This window comes from Leptopilina boulardi, unplaced genomic scaffold, assembly GCF_019393585.1.
Source record: "Leptopilina boulardi isolate dan_hultmark-lab unplaced genomic scaffold, ZJU_Lbou_2.1 LbouV2_332, whole genome shotgun sequence".
NCBI classification, from domain to species: Eukaryota; Metazoa; Arthropoda; class Insecta; order Hymenoptera; family Figitidae; genus Leptopilina; species Leptopilina boulardi.
The window spans coordinates 4,121,424-4,136,899 of record NW_026137899.1 but is presented as its reverse complement, the minus strand read 5'-3'; the positions used below and the strand labels follow the sequence as shown (position 1 = coordinate 4,136,899).

Here is a 15,476-nt window from a genome sequence, read left to right as displayed (position 1 = left end):
AAAATTATTTGTTCAACGGAAATATTAGTAAAAAATGTATTTTTTCATTTAAAAAAATTAATATTTTAATAAAAATATATTATTGTTAAAAAAATTAATTTTTTTATCAAAAAAAAATTTGAAAAAATTAATTATAAACGTAAATAATGGTGAAAAAAATGTATTATTTCATCAAAAAAAATTTATTTATTAATCAAAAAAATTGGTAAAAAATACATTTTTTTATCAAAAATATTGATGAAGAACCAATTTTTTATTAATAATATTGTTGAAAAAAAACTTTTTTAAAGGAAATATTGATGAAAAAAAATTATTATTTAATTAAAAATAATGGTGAAAAATTTAATTTTTTTTGAAAAATATTGTTTAAAAAATAAATTATGTTATCAAAAATATTGTTGAAAAAATTAATTTTTTTATTAAAAAAAAATTTGAAAAAAATTAATTTCAAACGGAATTATTGGTGAAAAATGTACTATTTAATCAAAAACATTGTAGAAAGAAATCAATTTTTTTGTAAAAAAAATTGGTGAAATAAGATATCAATTTTAAGGAGGTTCGGGGGTATTTTGAAAAAGGTTAAAAAAGTTTGAAATATTTTTTTTCCTAATGTCTGGGATGCCATTCAATTTTCCACCAAGTATGAAAATGATTTACCGTATACTTTTTGAGAAAATTGAAGTCAAAGTTCACATTTTATACATAGGCTCTTATGGGATAGTGTTCTAAGGTGAGACAAAATATCAATAAAAGTGCATAAAAAAAGGTTACACTGTTTAAAAAAACTTTGAATTGAATAGCGGAAACATTTCTGATTGTAAACATTTAATAATATTGTATTTTCACCGCATAGTTTTAAAGATAATTAATAAAAATCAATTAGAAATCATGCATTCAAGCAGTATTTCGGACAGGGGCATTGAAACGACGGCAACACTGTAATGTGATCAACGCGTTGACTTTACCCGCGAGAATTCAAAAATACAATAAAATACAAACTTTTATTTTAAACGTTTTTATGAAAAAAAACAATTTTAACTTAATATATTAAATTTTAAAAAATGTTAAAAAATGGTTTATTTTTTTACAAAAATTTATAAATTTAGTTATTAACAATCGATTACAAAAAAATAAATAACAAATCTTAATGGATATTAAAATGATCAATGTTAGCTATTTCAATTAATTTTTATCTTGATAATTAATTTAAAAAAATTTAATGCTATGATTATGATAATCATAATTATTAATTTAATTGAAAAAAAATTAATTATATTTAATAAATAGATATATTTTTTGCAATAACAATTCTATGGTTTAAAGTAATTTTATAATTTGAAATACGAAATGTAATGTAATAAAAAACAAAATGTGTTAAATTGAAAAAGAAAATTGTTTAACACGCCTATCTAATTGTTTTTTATTAATAAATCTGCCTTTATACCTTAGAACACTTTCCATGTTTGCATTTTATTTGGGGTTAGGTTTGTCAATTGACATTTGACAACACACGCGCATACTATGTGAAGTTGTCAGCAAATACACTGACAGAGTAAGCGAGAAAGGAAATGAGATAACCTACGACGGACTGAGATGAAAATAGACAACGAAAGTTTTACTCATGTTAGCCAACACTACACAATAAATGCAGCGTTGCCAAGTCAACTGCAGCCAAATGTTATATTTCTTTTAAATTATTTTAACGATAAATTCACAATTATACACATTTATATGCAAGAATATATTAAAATATAATTAAATAAATTAAATTAGGTGTGTTTCATACAATAGAATAAAAGTAAATGCATATTTTCATTAACGATATTATGTTGGTATGAAATTAAAATTCGTATGCTGAAGCATTGGTACTCCCTCTTCCCTGCCTGCCCCTCAAATGATCCCCCGAACCTCCTTAAACGGAAATATTGGTAAAAAATTTATTATTTAAACAAACATATTGGTGAGATCAGAAATATTGATGAAAAAAATGGATTATTTTTTCCAAAATTTGTCTGAAAAAACATTATTTTTTTAAAAAAATATACCTGAAAAAAATTTTTTTATCAAAAACATTTAATAGGCTTAGTAGAGAGGCAAATTTAGTTGCAAATGATATTGATTTTTTTGATGACAGGTATTCCAGATTCACCTTATTATTGCGTAGATTAATATTGAATCATATTAATAATGTTCCTACCTAGCTATAAATTAATTAGCTTAATATTAATAAATTGAAAATATACTTAGTTTTAAGAGTACCTATGTACGAAAGGGCTTGTCCCGTTAAATAAATAAATAAACATTAATTTTTTTTGATAAAATAGGTACGTAATTTGTGAAAAATAGCGATTTTGTCCCCATTTACCCCAACTGACCCTAATACATTTTTTCTACAATATTTTTCATAAAAGAAATTTATTTTTGTGATCAATATTTTAGATAAAAAGTATAAATTTTCATCAATTTTATTGATAAAAAAATGTATTTTTTTCCATTTTTTTTGATTAATAAATAAATTTTTTTGATAAAATAATACATTTTTTTCACCATTATTTACGTTTATAATTAATTTTTTTCAAATTTTTTTTGATAAAAAAATTAATTTTTTTTACCAATAATATTTTTTTATTAAAATATTAATTTTTTTAAATAAAAAAATACATTTTTTACTAATATTTCCGTTAAACAAATAATTTTGCTTTTGACACAAAAATATAGAAAAAATTTAAAGAAAAGAAAATAAGAGTGCTGCCACCTACCTGCTAAAAAGCGTGGCTCTATTGATTTTACCGACAAATGTTGACAATCAACTGCAATATATTGAAATTAATAAAAACATAAAAATTTTATAGTTAAATAATAATAATCATCTTAAAATGCATAAAATTTTAATAATTATATTATCAATTTCATCATTTTTATACATTTTAGATAAAATTTCAATTTCGATCTCGTGCTCCACGAATGTTCGCCAATTTCGTGGATCATTCGCATCATACAATCCGCCAGGGTTATTAAATAATTACAATATATAATATGTATTTAGTGTAAGTTGTTGTTTTTCGTAGTATATAAATGTTAATAAAATGTATTGCTGACTATCAAAACAATTTCTAACAGGAAGTTTAGTTGGCTCTACCAAAAAATATATTTGAAGCTTACATGTTTAAGAACTAAATAATTTGGTTCCCAGCACTAAATCGCCGGCATGCTGAATTGCGCAAGCGCTGTTCTTGTAAATACGGCGTCTCTTTTCATTCACGGGATGTCAACACTAACCATACGTCGTTTGCGTCGTGAAGTTTTAGTGTTAAAGTTTTTGTTTTTCAGACATTTATTAAAAAAAAAGTTTGTGTAGTGAGAATAAATAAATAAAACTTGTTAAAAGAACGAAAGTTTTTTTCCAGCCTTTATAGATTGTGAAAATGATTTAATCTCAAATTGTTAGTAGAATTCGTAGAGTTGTGGTCAGCATTTTCGACTTGGGTTATGTAGTCTGAGGGTTCGAGCCCCAGCACTGTTAGGTTCTTTCCACGATAGAAATTAATTTAAGTAGGCATAGGTATATTATATAAAGCGAAAAGGGTTGAAGCATTCATAAGCTCTCAGTCCGGGGATTATTAATATATTATGTAATTTCTTATTCTTATTTGATTAAATTTATGTTACACATCGATTCTGAGAAGCAAATAAGTTCAAACATGTGGCCGATAAATTGTAAACATAAATGTTTAGGGAAGTATCACCCACATTCCATTATCTCTTATACAAAAGGAACAATGGTATTGTCAAAATTTAAAGAGACATTATATTCTTAATTTCTATTATTCAATATAAGACACGTGCTAACTATATAACCAGATAAGATTGTAAACACGTAGTAAAATTTATGAATGAAAATACGCTAGTATTTATCTTATTCTTTTTTTTTGCTTTACCAAATTCTATATCTATATTTTTATATTCTTCTCTTTTATTTTTAAGTTATTTGTCGCTTTTCAAACTAAATTAGAGGAATCTTTCCAATGATTGTTTAGTTTTTTAGCTTTTGTTATTAACTTTTGACATTCTTTTACTTGTTTAAACAATTGACTGTTTATCGTTTCAAAGAATTTTATGCTAAAGAAAATAATAATAATAATAAATAATAAATAAAGAATTAATTATTTTTATTTAAATTATGAAAATAACAAGCAATCTGATAATATTGCTGCTTTGTTTATAAAAACGATTGTGGGTCTTTCCTTATTACTTCTCTTAATTCTGAATAGAATAAAATTTACTTGGATTTAATTTAATATTTATAAACAAATAAAAATAAATATTAACACACCTTGGTTTAGTGATTATATCACTTGTTAATGAAGTTTGTATATTGGTTTTATAGCTTTGAAAAATCTACAAAAAAAATATGAAATAAATTATTATAAACTTTACCTAACAAAACTTTTAGGGTTAGTTTCTCCTAACTCTATTTTTGAATTTTCTATTGTTGGTATAAAAAGATTAAACTTTAATGACCTATCATAATTCAACAATATATTGTTAAACTATGACGTATACATTAAATTTCAATGGATTTATCACTGAAAAACCCTACTAGATAATTAATTTGAATAAATTAATTATATCCTATTCTAGCTATTTTTTGGCTTGTCAGGATCATCTCTGTAGTTTAATCTTTCAAATTGTCATGTGGATCGCCTAATGCAATGCACATGGCATATAAGAATATTAAACAAGAATTACGATTTAATCTTTGATACCACTCTTGGACAATCAATAGTGTTGGTAGAGATCGTTAGAAAGCCCCTGACCATTGATTTTCCGTGGCTTGACTCAGAAGAATTGTTTGTTGATATTGTTGTTGTTTTGTTAAATAATAGTTTATTTGATTGAAGATTTGGAAAGTCAGTCGTGTTGGTAGAAATCTTTCGAAAGCCCCTGACAATAGACTTTCCTCCTCGACAATTGTTAATTGTTAATTTGAGAAGGACCAATCGTATTGGTAGAAATCGTTAGAGAGCCCCTAACAATTGGTCTCTCAAATATAACAATTCAAAATAAATTTTATTTTTAATTACGATTTAATCTTTGAAATCTTTCTCGCCCAGAGAATCAGATCGCTTAGGTAGAGATCGTTAGAAAGCCCCCAACAATCTGCAACTCTCAAGTTTGAAAGACTTGACTTTGTAGGTTTGTTACTCTGAAATTTCCTTATATTAAAATATAAACAAAAACTCTTACCAGTATAAACTGTTCAGATCAAAAGAGACAGAAGCACGCATTTACTTGGCTTATATAGTTGCGTCCCTACCCTTAATTTTCTGGGGTAAGTAAAATTCAAAATGTGCGAGTGTATGAGTAAGGAATTTTAAATTGATTAGGCGAAAATCCGCGAGTTTCCCTCACCACTTTACGCTGGGCGCTTCTCCCATGTATTTCTTACCGCCAATTTCTCCCTCTATTTGGATTTTTCGTGGCGTCTATTTTCGAATAGCCAATTACATTTAAATTATTTTCTAAGGACGAAGATATTTTTCTCTCTCTAATTCCGTTTCTAACGTTCGCCAAGGACAATGCCATTGTCTACCTGTCAATCATTTTTCTCTAACTGATTTTCTTTTTCTAAAATCTTTAATTTCTCAAAAAATAATAATTTTAAAATTATTTAACTTTTACCATTAATTTTTAAATAATTTTTATTTTAATATAACATATAATTTTATCTAATTATTATTAATTTCAGCAATTTTTAAAATAATTTTTATTATTTTACTTTCTAAATAATAAAATAAAATATAAAATAAATTTATTCTTTAAATAATAATCTATAAAGATTCTTATTTGTAAAGAAAAAACTTTAAATTTAAATTAAATTAATAATTCTCTTAATTCGTATTTATATCTACCTTCTCTTTCTATTATTTTTCCTGCTTATATTTTCATTATGTTATCTTAGATATCTTTTCTCTCTTTCTATTTTTTTCAGAAATTCAATTTATCTAGTTTCAATTCATTTTCTTTGTGTAATTTTATTTTTAATATTTATTGATTTATAATTTTTGAATAATTTATAACTATTTTATAATAATATTTTTGACTATTGAAATACCATTTCAGGGTGAACCAAAAAATAAGTTAATTAAGAAAACAAAAAAATTTTATTTAACAAAATGTTTTTATTGCTTAAAAACAATAATTTAGTTGTGCGAAACCAAAAATTTGGTAGAACGAACAAAACGATTCATAAAAAAATTTAGTTCTGACAACCAAACGGTTTAGTTGCATCAATATTAAATAAAAAATTTAGTAGAGAGAACTAAAGTTTGGTAGATGTTACTAAATATTTTTCTCAGTGTAGGTTTCTGAAATATGGTGCGGTTAGGAATGAGACTTTAAATTCAAGAAATTGTTTTTTTTTTTATTTTTTACAATAAAAGAAATGTGTTATGAATTTTTAAGTTCTAAAAATATTCAAAATTTTGAAAAAAAAAAAATTTTGTATATATTTTTCTCATAAAATGTTATGATTTTTTTTAAATTTATTAAAAATAATAATAAATTTAATGTTTAGAGGGTGATGCAAAAGTCAAAAGCCTTTAAACTGTCGTCTTATTTTTGACAATTTTTTGTTTTTTCGATTACTTGAATAAATCTTAATGAATCGCTCTAAAAATTTGTACACTTTTTAATCAAGTAAAAATGAAGCCTGAGTTTCAAAAAAAAAAAAAATTCAAAAATTATTTAAAATTTTGAATTTTTAAAAATCAAAAAAAAATTTATTATATTTTTCACATAAAATATTCCCAAAATGAGACACTTTTTTTCCATAACATTTTTTAATAAAGACTAATTTATTAATTTTTAACTGGAAGCTTCCAGGAAAATATTTGAAAGCTTCCCTCGTTATTCCGGTGGAAGATTCCCTAAAGGTTACAGTGATAGCTCTCTTTGAAACGAACATTTTAAACTTCTTGGAAGCTTCCATTTGAATCTCACCATTTTTCCCGGGTAGATAAGAAACCTTATCAGAATAATCATGTATCTTGGTTACATTGGCTAGAATTACTTTTACTAAATAAAAACTTTTGCAAAATTTGGTATGGATACATGTAGTCATATTAACCAAAAATCTTAGTTAATATAACTAGGAAACAAGTGGTCAATTCTACTGAATCGATTTTGACAATATTAACCTTAGCTACACAATTGCATTAACTAGGATTCTTCATTACGCTAACTAGATTGAAAGTTGCTAAGATTAATTGTCATTAATGCGAAGCAAATTTTTTTTAGTGCAGGGGTCTAAGTAACCATAATAAATTTTAATTAAAAATATTTATTATTTTTGGACTTAACTCCATTAACAAATTAATGACAGTTTTTTTAAATCGATAATAACTTTTTTATTTTTTATTGTACAAAAAAGTTTTCTGAACGTTTTTACGACAAAATTATTAAACTCTAAAGAATAAAATAAAATTTTTTAAAATTATAAAAAGATACCTGTGTCTTGCGAAAGCCAGTGCTCTGTCTAAAGCTCCTAGTCTTTCATGAGATCTTGCAAGATTCAAGTATGCCTCGGCTCTCATATTAGGTGAATCTAATTCTTCAGAAATACAAAGTTGTCTCTGGCCAAAGTCTATACTGTCTCTGAAAATAAAAAAACTAAAATGTCTACAAGACAAAATTCTTTCTTAAATAAAGAAAGTTTCTTTATTTATTAGATAAAACAAAAATCAATAGGAGAAGCAACATGTAAGGCTTTCGTGGCTCTTAATTGGTTATCACCAATACTTATGATACTTTAAAAAAATTTTTTTAAAAATATAGAAAATCTATATATTATATACACTCTAATATAATCTATATATTGGTATTATGCTTGATTTTTAAGTCTTATGCTTATTGAGTCTTAAGTCTTATGCTTAGGGTAAGGTAGCCTAAGAGTACGCAGTGCTTAACACTAGAACTACCGAAGATCCTACATACCTAGAACTATCACCGGTACATTTTGTCCCATTATTCATTTATGTTTTTTTTATTAACATTTACAAGTTAGAAAAATAAAATAATACATGATTTTTATAGGTTGTTTCACGTAGATTACGAATCCGAAGTCGGAAATACTCCAGCATTTTAATTTTTCAATAAAAAATAGGTTTGAGCAATAAAAAACAGCGTTTTTTATGTTAACTTTAAAACAATATAAAAAATTATCCCGAAAAGTTGGTAACTTACGGTAGACCTTAAAATAATAAATAAACCTTCAACAATAAATTATATGAATAAATTATATGTATATGAAAAACCCAAAACTTTAAGTGAAATTTTGCCAAAAACGAATTTTTTGATAATCGCGTTTCACCAGAAATTTCGTATGCTACCCAGATAGCACGGAAACTTGCGGCAAGCTTACCGTGCAAGCTTGTCTGAGCTAGCTGAATGTCCTACCAAGGGCAAGCTTGCCGTGAAAGCTTGCTGTAAGCTTTCCAGGAAATGTTGCTGCAATCTTGCCATGAAAGATTGTTACAAGATTGCTGCAAGCATACTAAGAATGATTGCGACAAGCTTGCCGTGAAAGATTGCTGTAAGCTTGCCGTTCACCTTTCACTCAATTAAATATATAAAACTTAATAAAATTATTCGTAACATTTTAATAAACAAAATTATTAATCAAAATATACTTCTTTAATATATTTTTAATAAAAAATTAAAATACAAAAATTTTAAATTCAGTTGAGAACGCGCTTTTTGTCTGACTTAGAGCAAAATGATTGAAAAAACGGAAATGACGATATCTTGAGAATAGGGGGCTCTAGGATTTTGGTCCACACGGATTCTTAAAGTAGAAATAGTCACGAAGAAAACACAATTTGTTCTTATTATACCCATTTTTGTTATACCTGTGACTGCTTTTAGACCACTGTGTAGGCTTATGTAATAAATCCTTGAAGATTTTGTTTACTTGATAAAACCAAATGAATAGAATGCAAGCCCTTAATTTAATTTTAAAACACAAAAATGTCGATTTCTCGAAAAAGGGAGCATCCAGGATTTCAAATTTTGCATATTCTGAACCTACAAGCGATCTAGAAAAATGCTCCAAAACCCGATTTTGGATTCATTTTCGTTGCATTTCTTTTTCCTTCAAGACCACCATGAGGGATGGTTTTAGGGGTTCGAACGCGTCATGCTGTAAATGAATTTTGATAGATTTAAAGGAGAAAGAGAAAATTATCTGGCTGTTTTGTACTTAATGAACATAACAGAAAAAATGATGCGGCTACCAATAATTTATTACCTGTATTTTCCCCAATCCATGTAAGCTTGGTAGAGGTACCCAAGAAGAGCAAATTTGTCTTCACGTTGCCTAATACTTTTTAAGGCACCTCTCCATTTGCGCACAGCAGCTTGTTGTTTGTGAGCTCGATATAACTTCAACCCTTGTTCCACCTGCAAAGCAAAATATTTCATTTTTCATTAACATTAATTAATTAATATATATATATATATATATATATATATATATATAAAGAAAGTCAAAAATAGTTTTGATTTTCAAAAAAAGGAATAAACATTTTTTTAAATTTTTTGCACTATTCGATAGAGCGGAAAAAAACTTTTGAAAAACATATAGGTCAAATTTTTTTCACCCTTTTATATATGGGATAAAATTCCTGTAGCGAACTAAGTGAAAAAAAAGTTGATCAGATCGGGCTGTAACTTGCACATAGTTTAGCTCTAGGGGTAAGTAATTTTTTGAAAAATTTAAACAGTGAATATTTGAAGACTTGTAACTTTTAAACAGAAAGAAGAATAAAAATTTGTCCTGTATGTTTACAAAAGGTTATTTCCTGCTCTTTCAAATGGTGAAAAAAATTTCAAAAAATTCAAAATTTGGCCCTATTTTCTGAAAATCAAAATTTTTTTTTAAGTTCAGTCTTTTTTTTAAATTTATTTTTATTTTTTTTTTAAATTAAAAATGTGCACTTTTACCTCAAAAAATATTGAGATATCCTTTTTTGTTATTTTCGAGATATTAATTAATTAATTAATGTTAATAAAAAATGAAATATTTCACAAATAAATAAAGGTATCGTAATTCTGATGTTACTAAATGAAAGTTTACATAATTCCGCATCCAACGAGCCCTATATGGACTATTTTAGATTAGAGGATTTTCTATAAACGATTGTCATGTTAGTGAATTGTTTATTAACAATCCACCAACCCAAAGTACTTCATATAAGGTTCGTTGGATGCGGAATTATGTCAACTTTCATTTAGTAATGTCAGAATTACAATAACTTTATTTGTTTGTAAAATATATCATTTTTTATTAACCTTAATAGTTAATTAATTAACTAAAAATTGTAAATATTATGTAAGTAAACAAAAAAACTTTTGACATATGAGAGATTCTTTTTCAATCGCCCCAGCCCAAAAATTCAATGTTCTGGGATTGGCTTCATACTTTGGTAAATTGTTGTCCTATATGATAGTAATAAATCCCTAAAATATAAACTTATTAAAAAAATATTTGTAGAAAGTAGAGGGGGTTGAAGTTTTGACGTTAAGGGTGACATTGTCATTTTCAAATCCGTATAACTATGACAAAAGTTAATGGATTTTAATTTATCTATAATGAATTTTAATGCATTTTTCACGTACTTTTCAAAAATGTATACAAAATTAAAAAAAAAATTTTTAACCCCTTTTTTTCAAAATCAACCCTTATTTTTCGATTTTCACCCCTTCGGGTATTTTTTTTTTATTTTATTTTCATTGGAAAGCTGAGGTTTTTTCCCATGAGCTATGTAAATATGAAAATGGGACAACAATAATTTTGTGAGAAACAGAATATGAAAGCAGCCGGTGCCTACCTAAATCCTTGAAGATGATCTTTACGTATTTCCGTTATCGGCACCGCCTAGATTAATATTCTGTTTCTCACAAAATTATTGTTGTCCCATTTTTATATTTACATAGCTCATGGGAAAAAACCTCAGCTTTCCAATGAAAATAAAATAAAAAAAAATACCCGAAGGGGTGAAAATCGAAAAATAAGGGTTGATTTTGAAAAAAAGGGGTTAAAAATTTTTTTTTTAATTTTGTATACATTTTTGAAAAGTACGTAAAAAATGCATTAAAATTCATTATGGATAAATTAAAATCCATTAACTTTTGTTATAGTTATACGGATTTGAAAATGACAATGTTACCCTTAACGTCAAAACTTCAACCCCCTCTACTTTCTACAAATATTTTTTTAATGAGTTTATATTTTAGCGATTTATTACTATCATATAGGATAACAATTTACCAAAGTATGAAGCCAATCCCAGAACATTGAATTTTTGTGCTGGGGCGATTAAAAAAGAATCTCTCATATATGTTTTCTAAATTTTTTTTTGCGCTCTTGCTATTGGTGAAACAAAATTTCAAAAAATTCAAAATTTGTCCCTTTTTTTGAAAATCAAAAATTTTGTTGACTTTTTTTTAAGTTCGGTCTTTTTTTCAATTTATTTTTTTTGAAAGTTAAAAATGTGCACTTCTACCTCAAAAAATATTGAGATGCTTAGTCGAAAATCGTACGCTATGTTAAGCTGAACAAAAAGTTGTTTTGAAGTATTAAGATAACCATTAGAGAATTGTGAGACAGTAGATAACTAGCTATAGAAATCTTTCAGGAAGCCTGTTATGGCCGATTTTTCGCTTCCACGGAAAGCTTAAAAATAACAAATTTTGTACGTTTTAAACAAAGCATTCAAGTAGCTTTGAGAGAGTTATCAAAGAGTTGCAGGATTTTGCATATATAAAAAGAAAGCGTTCAGGTGGCGAAAATTAAATGAAGCGTCATGTGAAATGCCTTATGGTTGTTATGACACTTCATAAATATTTAAAAACAATATATAATGTATAAAATGTATTTTATGTATTATTATCAACGTCTGCTAAATATTTTAATAAATAATTAAAATATTTTGTAAATTTTTAACTTTTAGTACATTGTTGTCAACTAAAATTTGTAAATAAAAATACGCTGTTAAATTCATTTTCATAAATTATGAAATTCTAAAAGAATAAAGAATATATTATTTATAAAAAATATTCATAAATATCAAGTATAAAAATAATAATCTTTTTTTTAAATATTAAATATTTTGTCTTTTTTTTAAGAAATTGTATTCATTATTCAATATAAAAGGTTTTCACCGTGTTCGTATTACTAACCCCAAATTTTGCTCAAGTTATATATAATTTTTTTCGTATATAATTTAAGTGTTTAAAAATAAACGTTTTCTTTGAAAAATAATTTTTATATAATATATTATAAAGAATAATTATTAATTGTATAAAACGGATTTACAAATTACTATAGAATTTTTATGATTTTTCGATTTAGTTTAATTTAATGAAATTATTCTAGTTTTCAGGAAGTGTAAAAAAGGTAATTAAATTACATATTAATTTGCAACTTGTGAAAAGCAAATAGAATTGCTTTCTTACACATTAAACCAAGCATTAGGAAAGCATTCACCAAGCAAACTGGTAGACCTTTTGCTAGAAGCTGTCCACAGATATTTAACAAGCTGTAAAAAAAGCTTCCCGTTAAGAAGTCAGAAAGCAAATATCACAGAATTTTAGGTCTAATGTATAAATAGTTGCCATGAAGCTTTTGAAACCTTCATAACAGTTACCTGAAGGCCATGTGAACCCTTCAGGGAAACTTACGATTTTCGACTGGGTGTCCTTTTTTGTTATTTTCGAGATATTAGTTAAATAATTTATTAATGTCAATAAAATTTATATATTTTATAAACGAATAAAGGTATCGTAATTCTGCCGTTACTAAATGAAAGTTTACATAATTCCGCATCCAACAATCCCTATATGAACTACTTTGGGTTGGTGGATTGTTAATAAACAATTGGCTAACATGTCAATTGTTTATAGAAAATCCTCTAATCCAAAATAGTTCATATAGGGCTCGTTGGATGCGGAATAACGTCAGCTTTCAATTGGTACCTTCAGAATTGCAATAACTTTATTTATCTGTAAAATATTTCATTTTTTATTAACATTAATTAATTAATTAAATTATATCTCGAAAATAACAAAAAAGGACATCTCAATATTTTTTGTGGTGAAAATACACATTTTTTACTTTCAAAAAAAAATAAATAAAAAAATAAAAAGGACCGAACTTAAAAAAAAATTTGAAAAAATGTTTAATATTTAAAGGAAGGGTCAAAATTTTAATTTTTTGAAAATTTGTTTGCACCATTCGAAAGAGCAGGAAAAAACCTTTCGAAAACATACAGGACAAATTTTTCTTCTTCTTTCTGTTTAAAAGTTACACTGAAAGAAAATTCATACTACTAAGTATTAAACTCATATTAGAGTTTAATATAAATGTTACAATTTAGGGAAAAAGTGCACCTATGTTGATTACTATTACAGTTTTTATGAAAATATATAATGAATTTAAGAGTAACTATTATTTTAAGAAATAAGAATTAGTATATTTATTTTAAAAATTAGTATTTTCTTTATGAATTCACAGAATACGAAATATTATAATAAATAATTTCACAAAATAGTAAGAAAAATAACATATATCCGTATACTTATTTCACATTTTGTAAAACTTTATATTAAAAGTCACGGATTTTCCCGAGAGACTACGAATTTAACCGAAGTTCTGTCTGTTTGCGGCTTCGTGTCCTACTCGAACTTCTACGACTTGATCCGATTTTCGAAAGTGTTGTTAACCAGCAGAACGTACCTATCAACTGTCAACACACGTGTTTCAAATGTTTATAGTGTTTTAAATTCTTTTTAATTTAAATTTATTTTCAATTTATGAAAAATGTTTTATTAAAGTTATTTAATAATAATAAATTCATTATTAATTATTAAATTTATTATTATTTTTATTAATTTTTATTTTTTGATGTCATCTTTACAATTATTTGATTTTTATTTGCAATAAAAATTTTTATATCATAATTTTTAATCTGAAAAAACAGAAAAATCTATATAAACAATTAATAATAAAAATGAACCCAGCGTAACCTCTATAAAATTACACCATTGGCACTAGTAAACTATTTTTTATTATTAAGTTATTATAAGTAAACTTTTTTCTCGCAAGTGGTAAAAATATTCAGTAGTTAGTATATAAGAAAACGATATATGCCGACCCCCAGCGAAATTTATCGTTATGCGTATAGAATTGTAAGTGTAGGTTTCGTTGCGATCGTGTAATGTCTATGTATAAGCGAAATGAACGTGCGTGTTCATTAGTATGTGTATTAACCTGTATCGTAAGTGTGAATGTGTTGTTCCTAGTATCACTCCTCTTCCTTCCGACATTCTCAATTTTTCGTATAAAGTTTTACAAATATTAGAACGCTACATTCCATATAATGCAACAACTCTATGAGTTTTTAAAAGTTCATAATAGAAATTTAATATAATATTTTCAAATATTGGTAATCTTTTTACGTTCTTTCTACAATAATTATTAATATTTGAAAAAAGATTTTAAGTTGGAACTTTAATATAAAGTATATTGAATTTTAATAAAAAGTAAACTTTTCCCTAAATTCTAAAAGAATATATTAAAATGTAATACGCATTTTGTTATTTTTTCCTATGAAATTTCTTTCAGTGTACAAGTCTTCAAATATTCACTGTTTAAATTTTTCAAAAAAATTCAACCCCCTCCCTTTTCGACAGTTTTTGAAAAAACCTGACAATACTTCGTGGTTAAATTACTTACTCCTAGGGCTAAACTATGTGCAAGTTACAGCTCGATCCGATCAACTTTTTTTTCACTTAGTTCGCTACAGGAATTTTACCCCATATACAATAGTTATGATTACTCTAAAAATCCATTGTTCATATTTGACCAAAATTTTAATCCTCTTTCCTCCTCCAAAGTTTTTGATAAAAATTAGTAATAATTTATGGATAAAGAACTCACCCGTAGTACTAAATGTTATGCAAATTGCATCCTGAATTAAGGAATATTTTTTGAATTGGATCACTTAAGAAATCCTGTCTCATAAATATTACTATGAAAACTACGGTACTATAGATTTAACAGTGAAACTAGAATAAAAAATTGCGTACTTATATACTGAATTTTATATTCCAAATGGATGATAAAAAAATTGAATAATTTTACGCCTCACTCTACTCTAATTTTAATGTAAGTGCGAGGGGGTAAAAATAATTTCAGAAATATTGTGTGAAATTGAAAGAAACAATTTTTTGTTTAAGAGAGAGTGGGAATAGAAGTTTAAAAAATGAATTTTAGTGTAAGTGAAGCGGAAGGGCGTTATGGAAAGTCGCTCATAATCGAGTAAGCAGGCAGCAAGGATCATGTACGTGATGAACTGGAAACAAGGATATCAGGGCGTGGTTTCTAATTCACATGTTTAACGGTGTCGCTATCATAC

At 25.9% G+C, this 15,476-nt stretch overlaps 1 protein-coding gene across 2 annotated transcripts in view; it reads right to left on the bottom strand.

Moving 5' to 3' along the window:
• Positions 1-15,476, bottom strand: part of LOC127285397 (43 kDa receptor-associated protein of the synapse homolog) — a 305,412-nt gene that overhangs the window by 115,347 nt on the left and 174,589 nt on the right. For both annotated transcript variants that reach the window (XM_051311389.1, XM_051311388.1), the window contains 2 exons: positions 9,308-9,459; positions 7,510-7,656 (listed from right to left, as the gene is read on the bottom strand). In XM_051311389.1, coding sequence (XP_051167346.1) covers positions 7,510-7,656; positions 9,308-9,459 — 299 coding nt within the window. The remainder of the gene's footprint in view (positions 1-7,509; positions 7,657-9,307; positions 9,460-15,476) is intronic.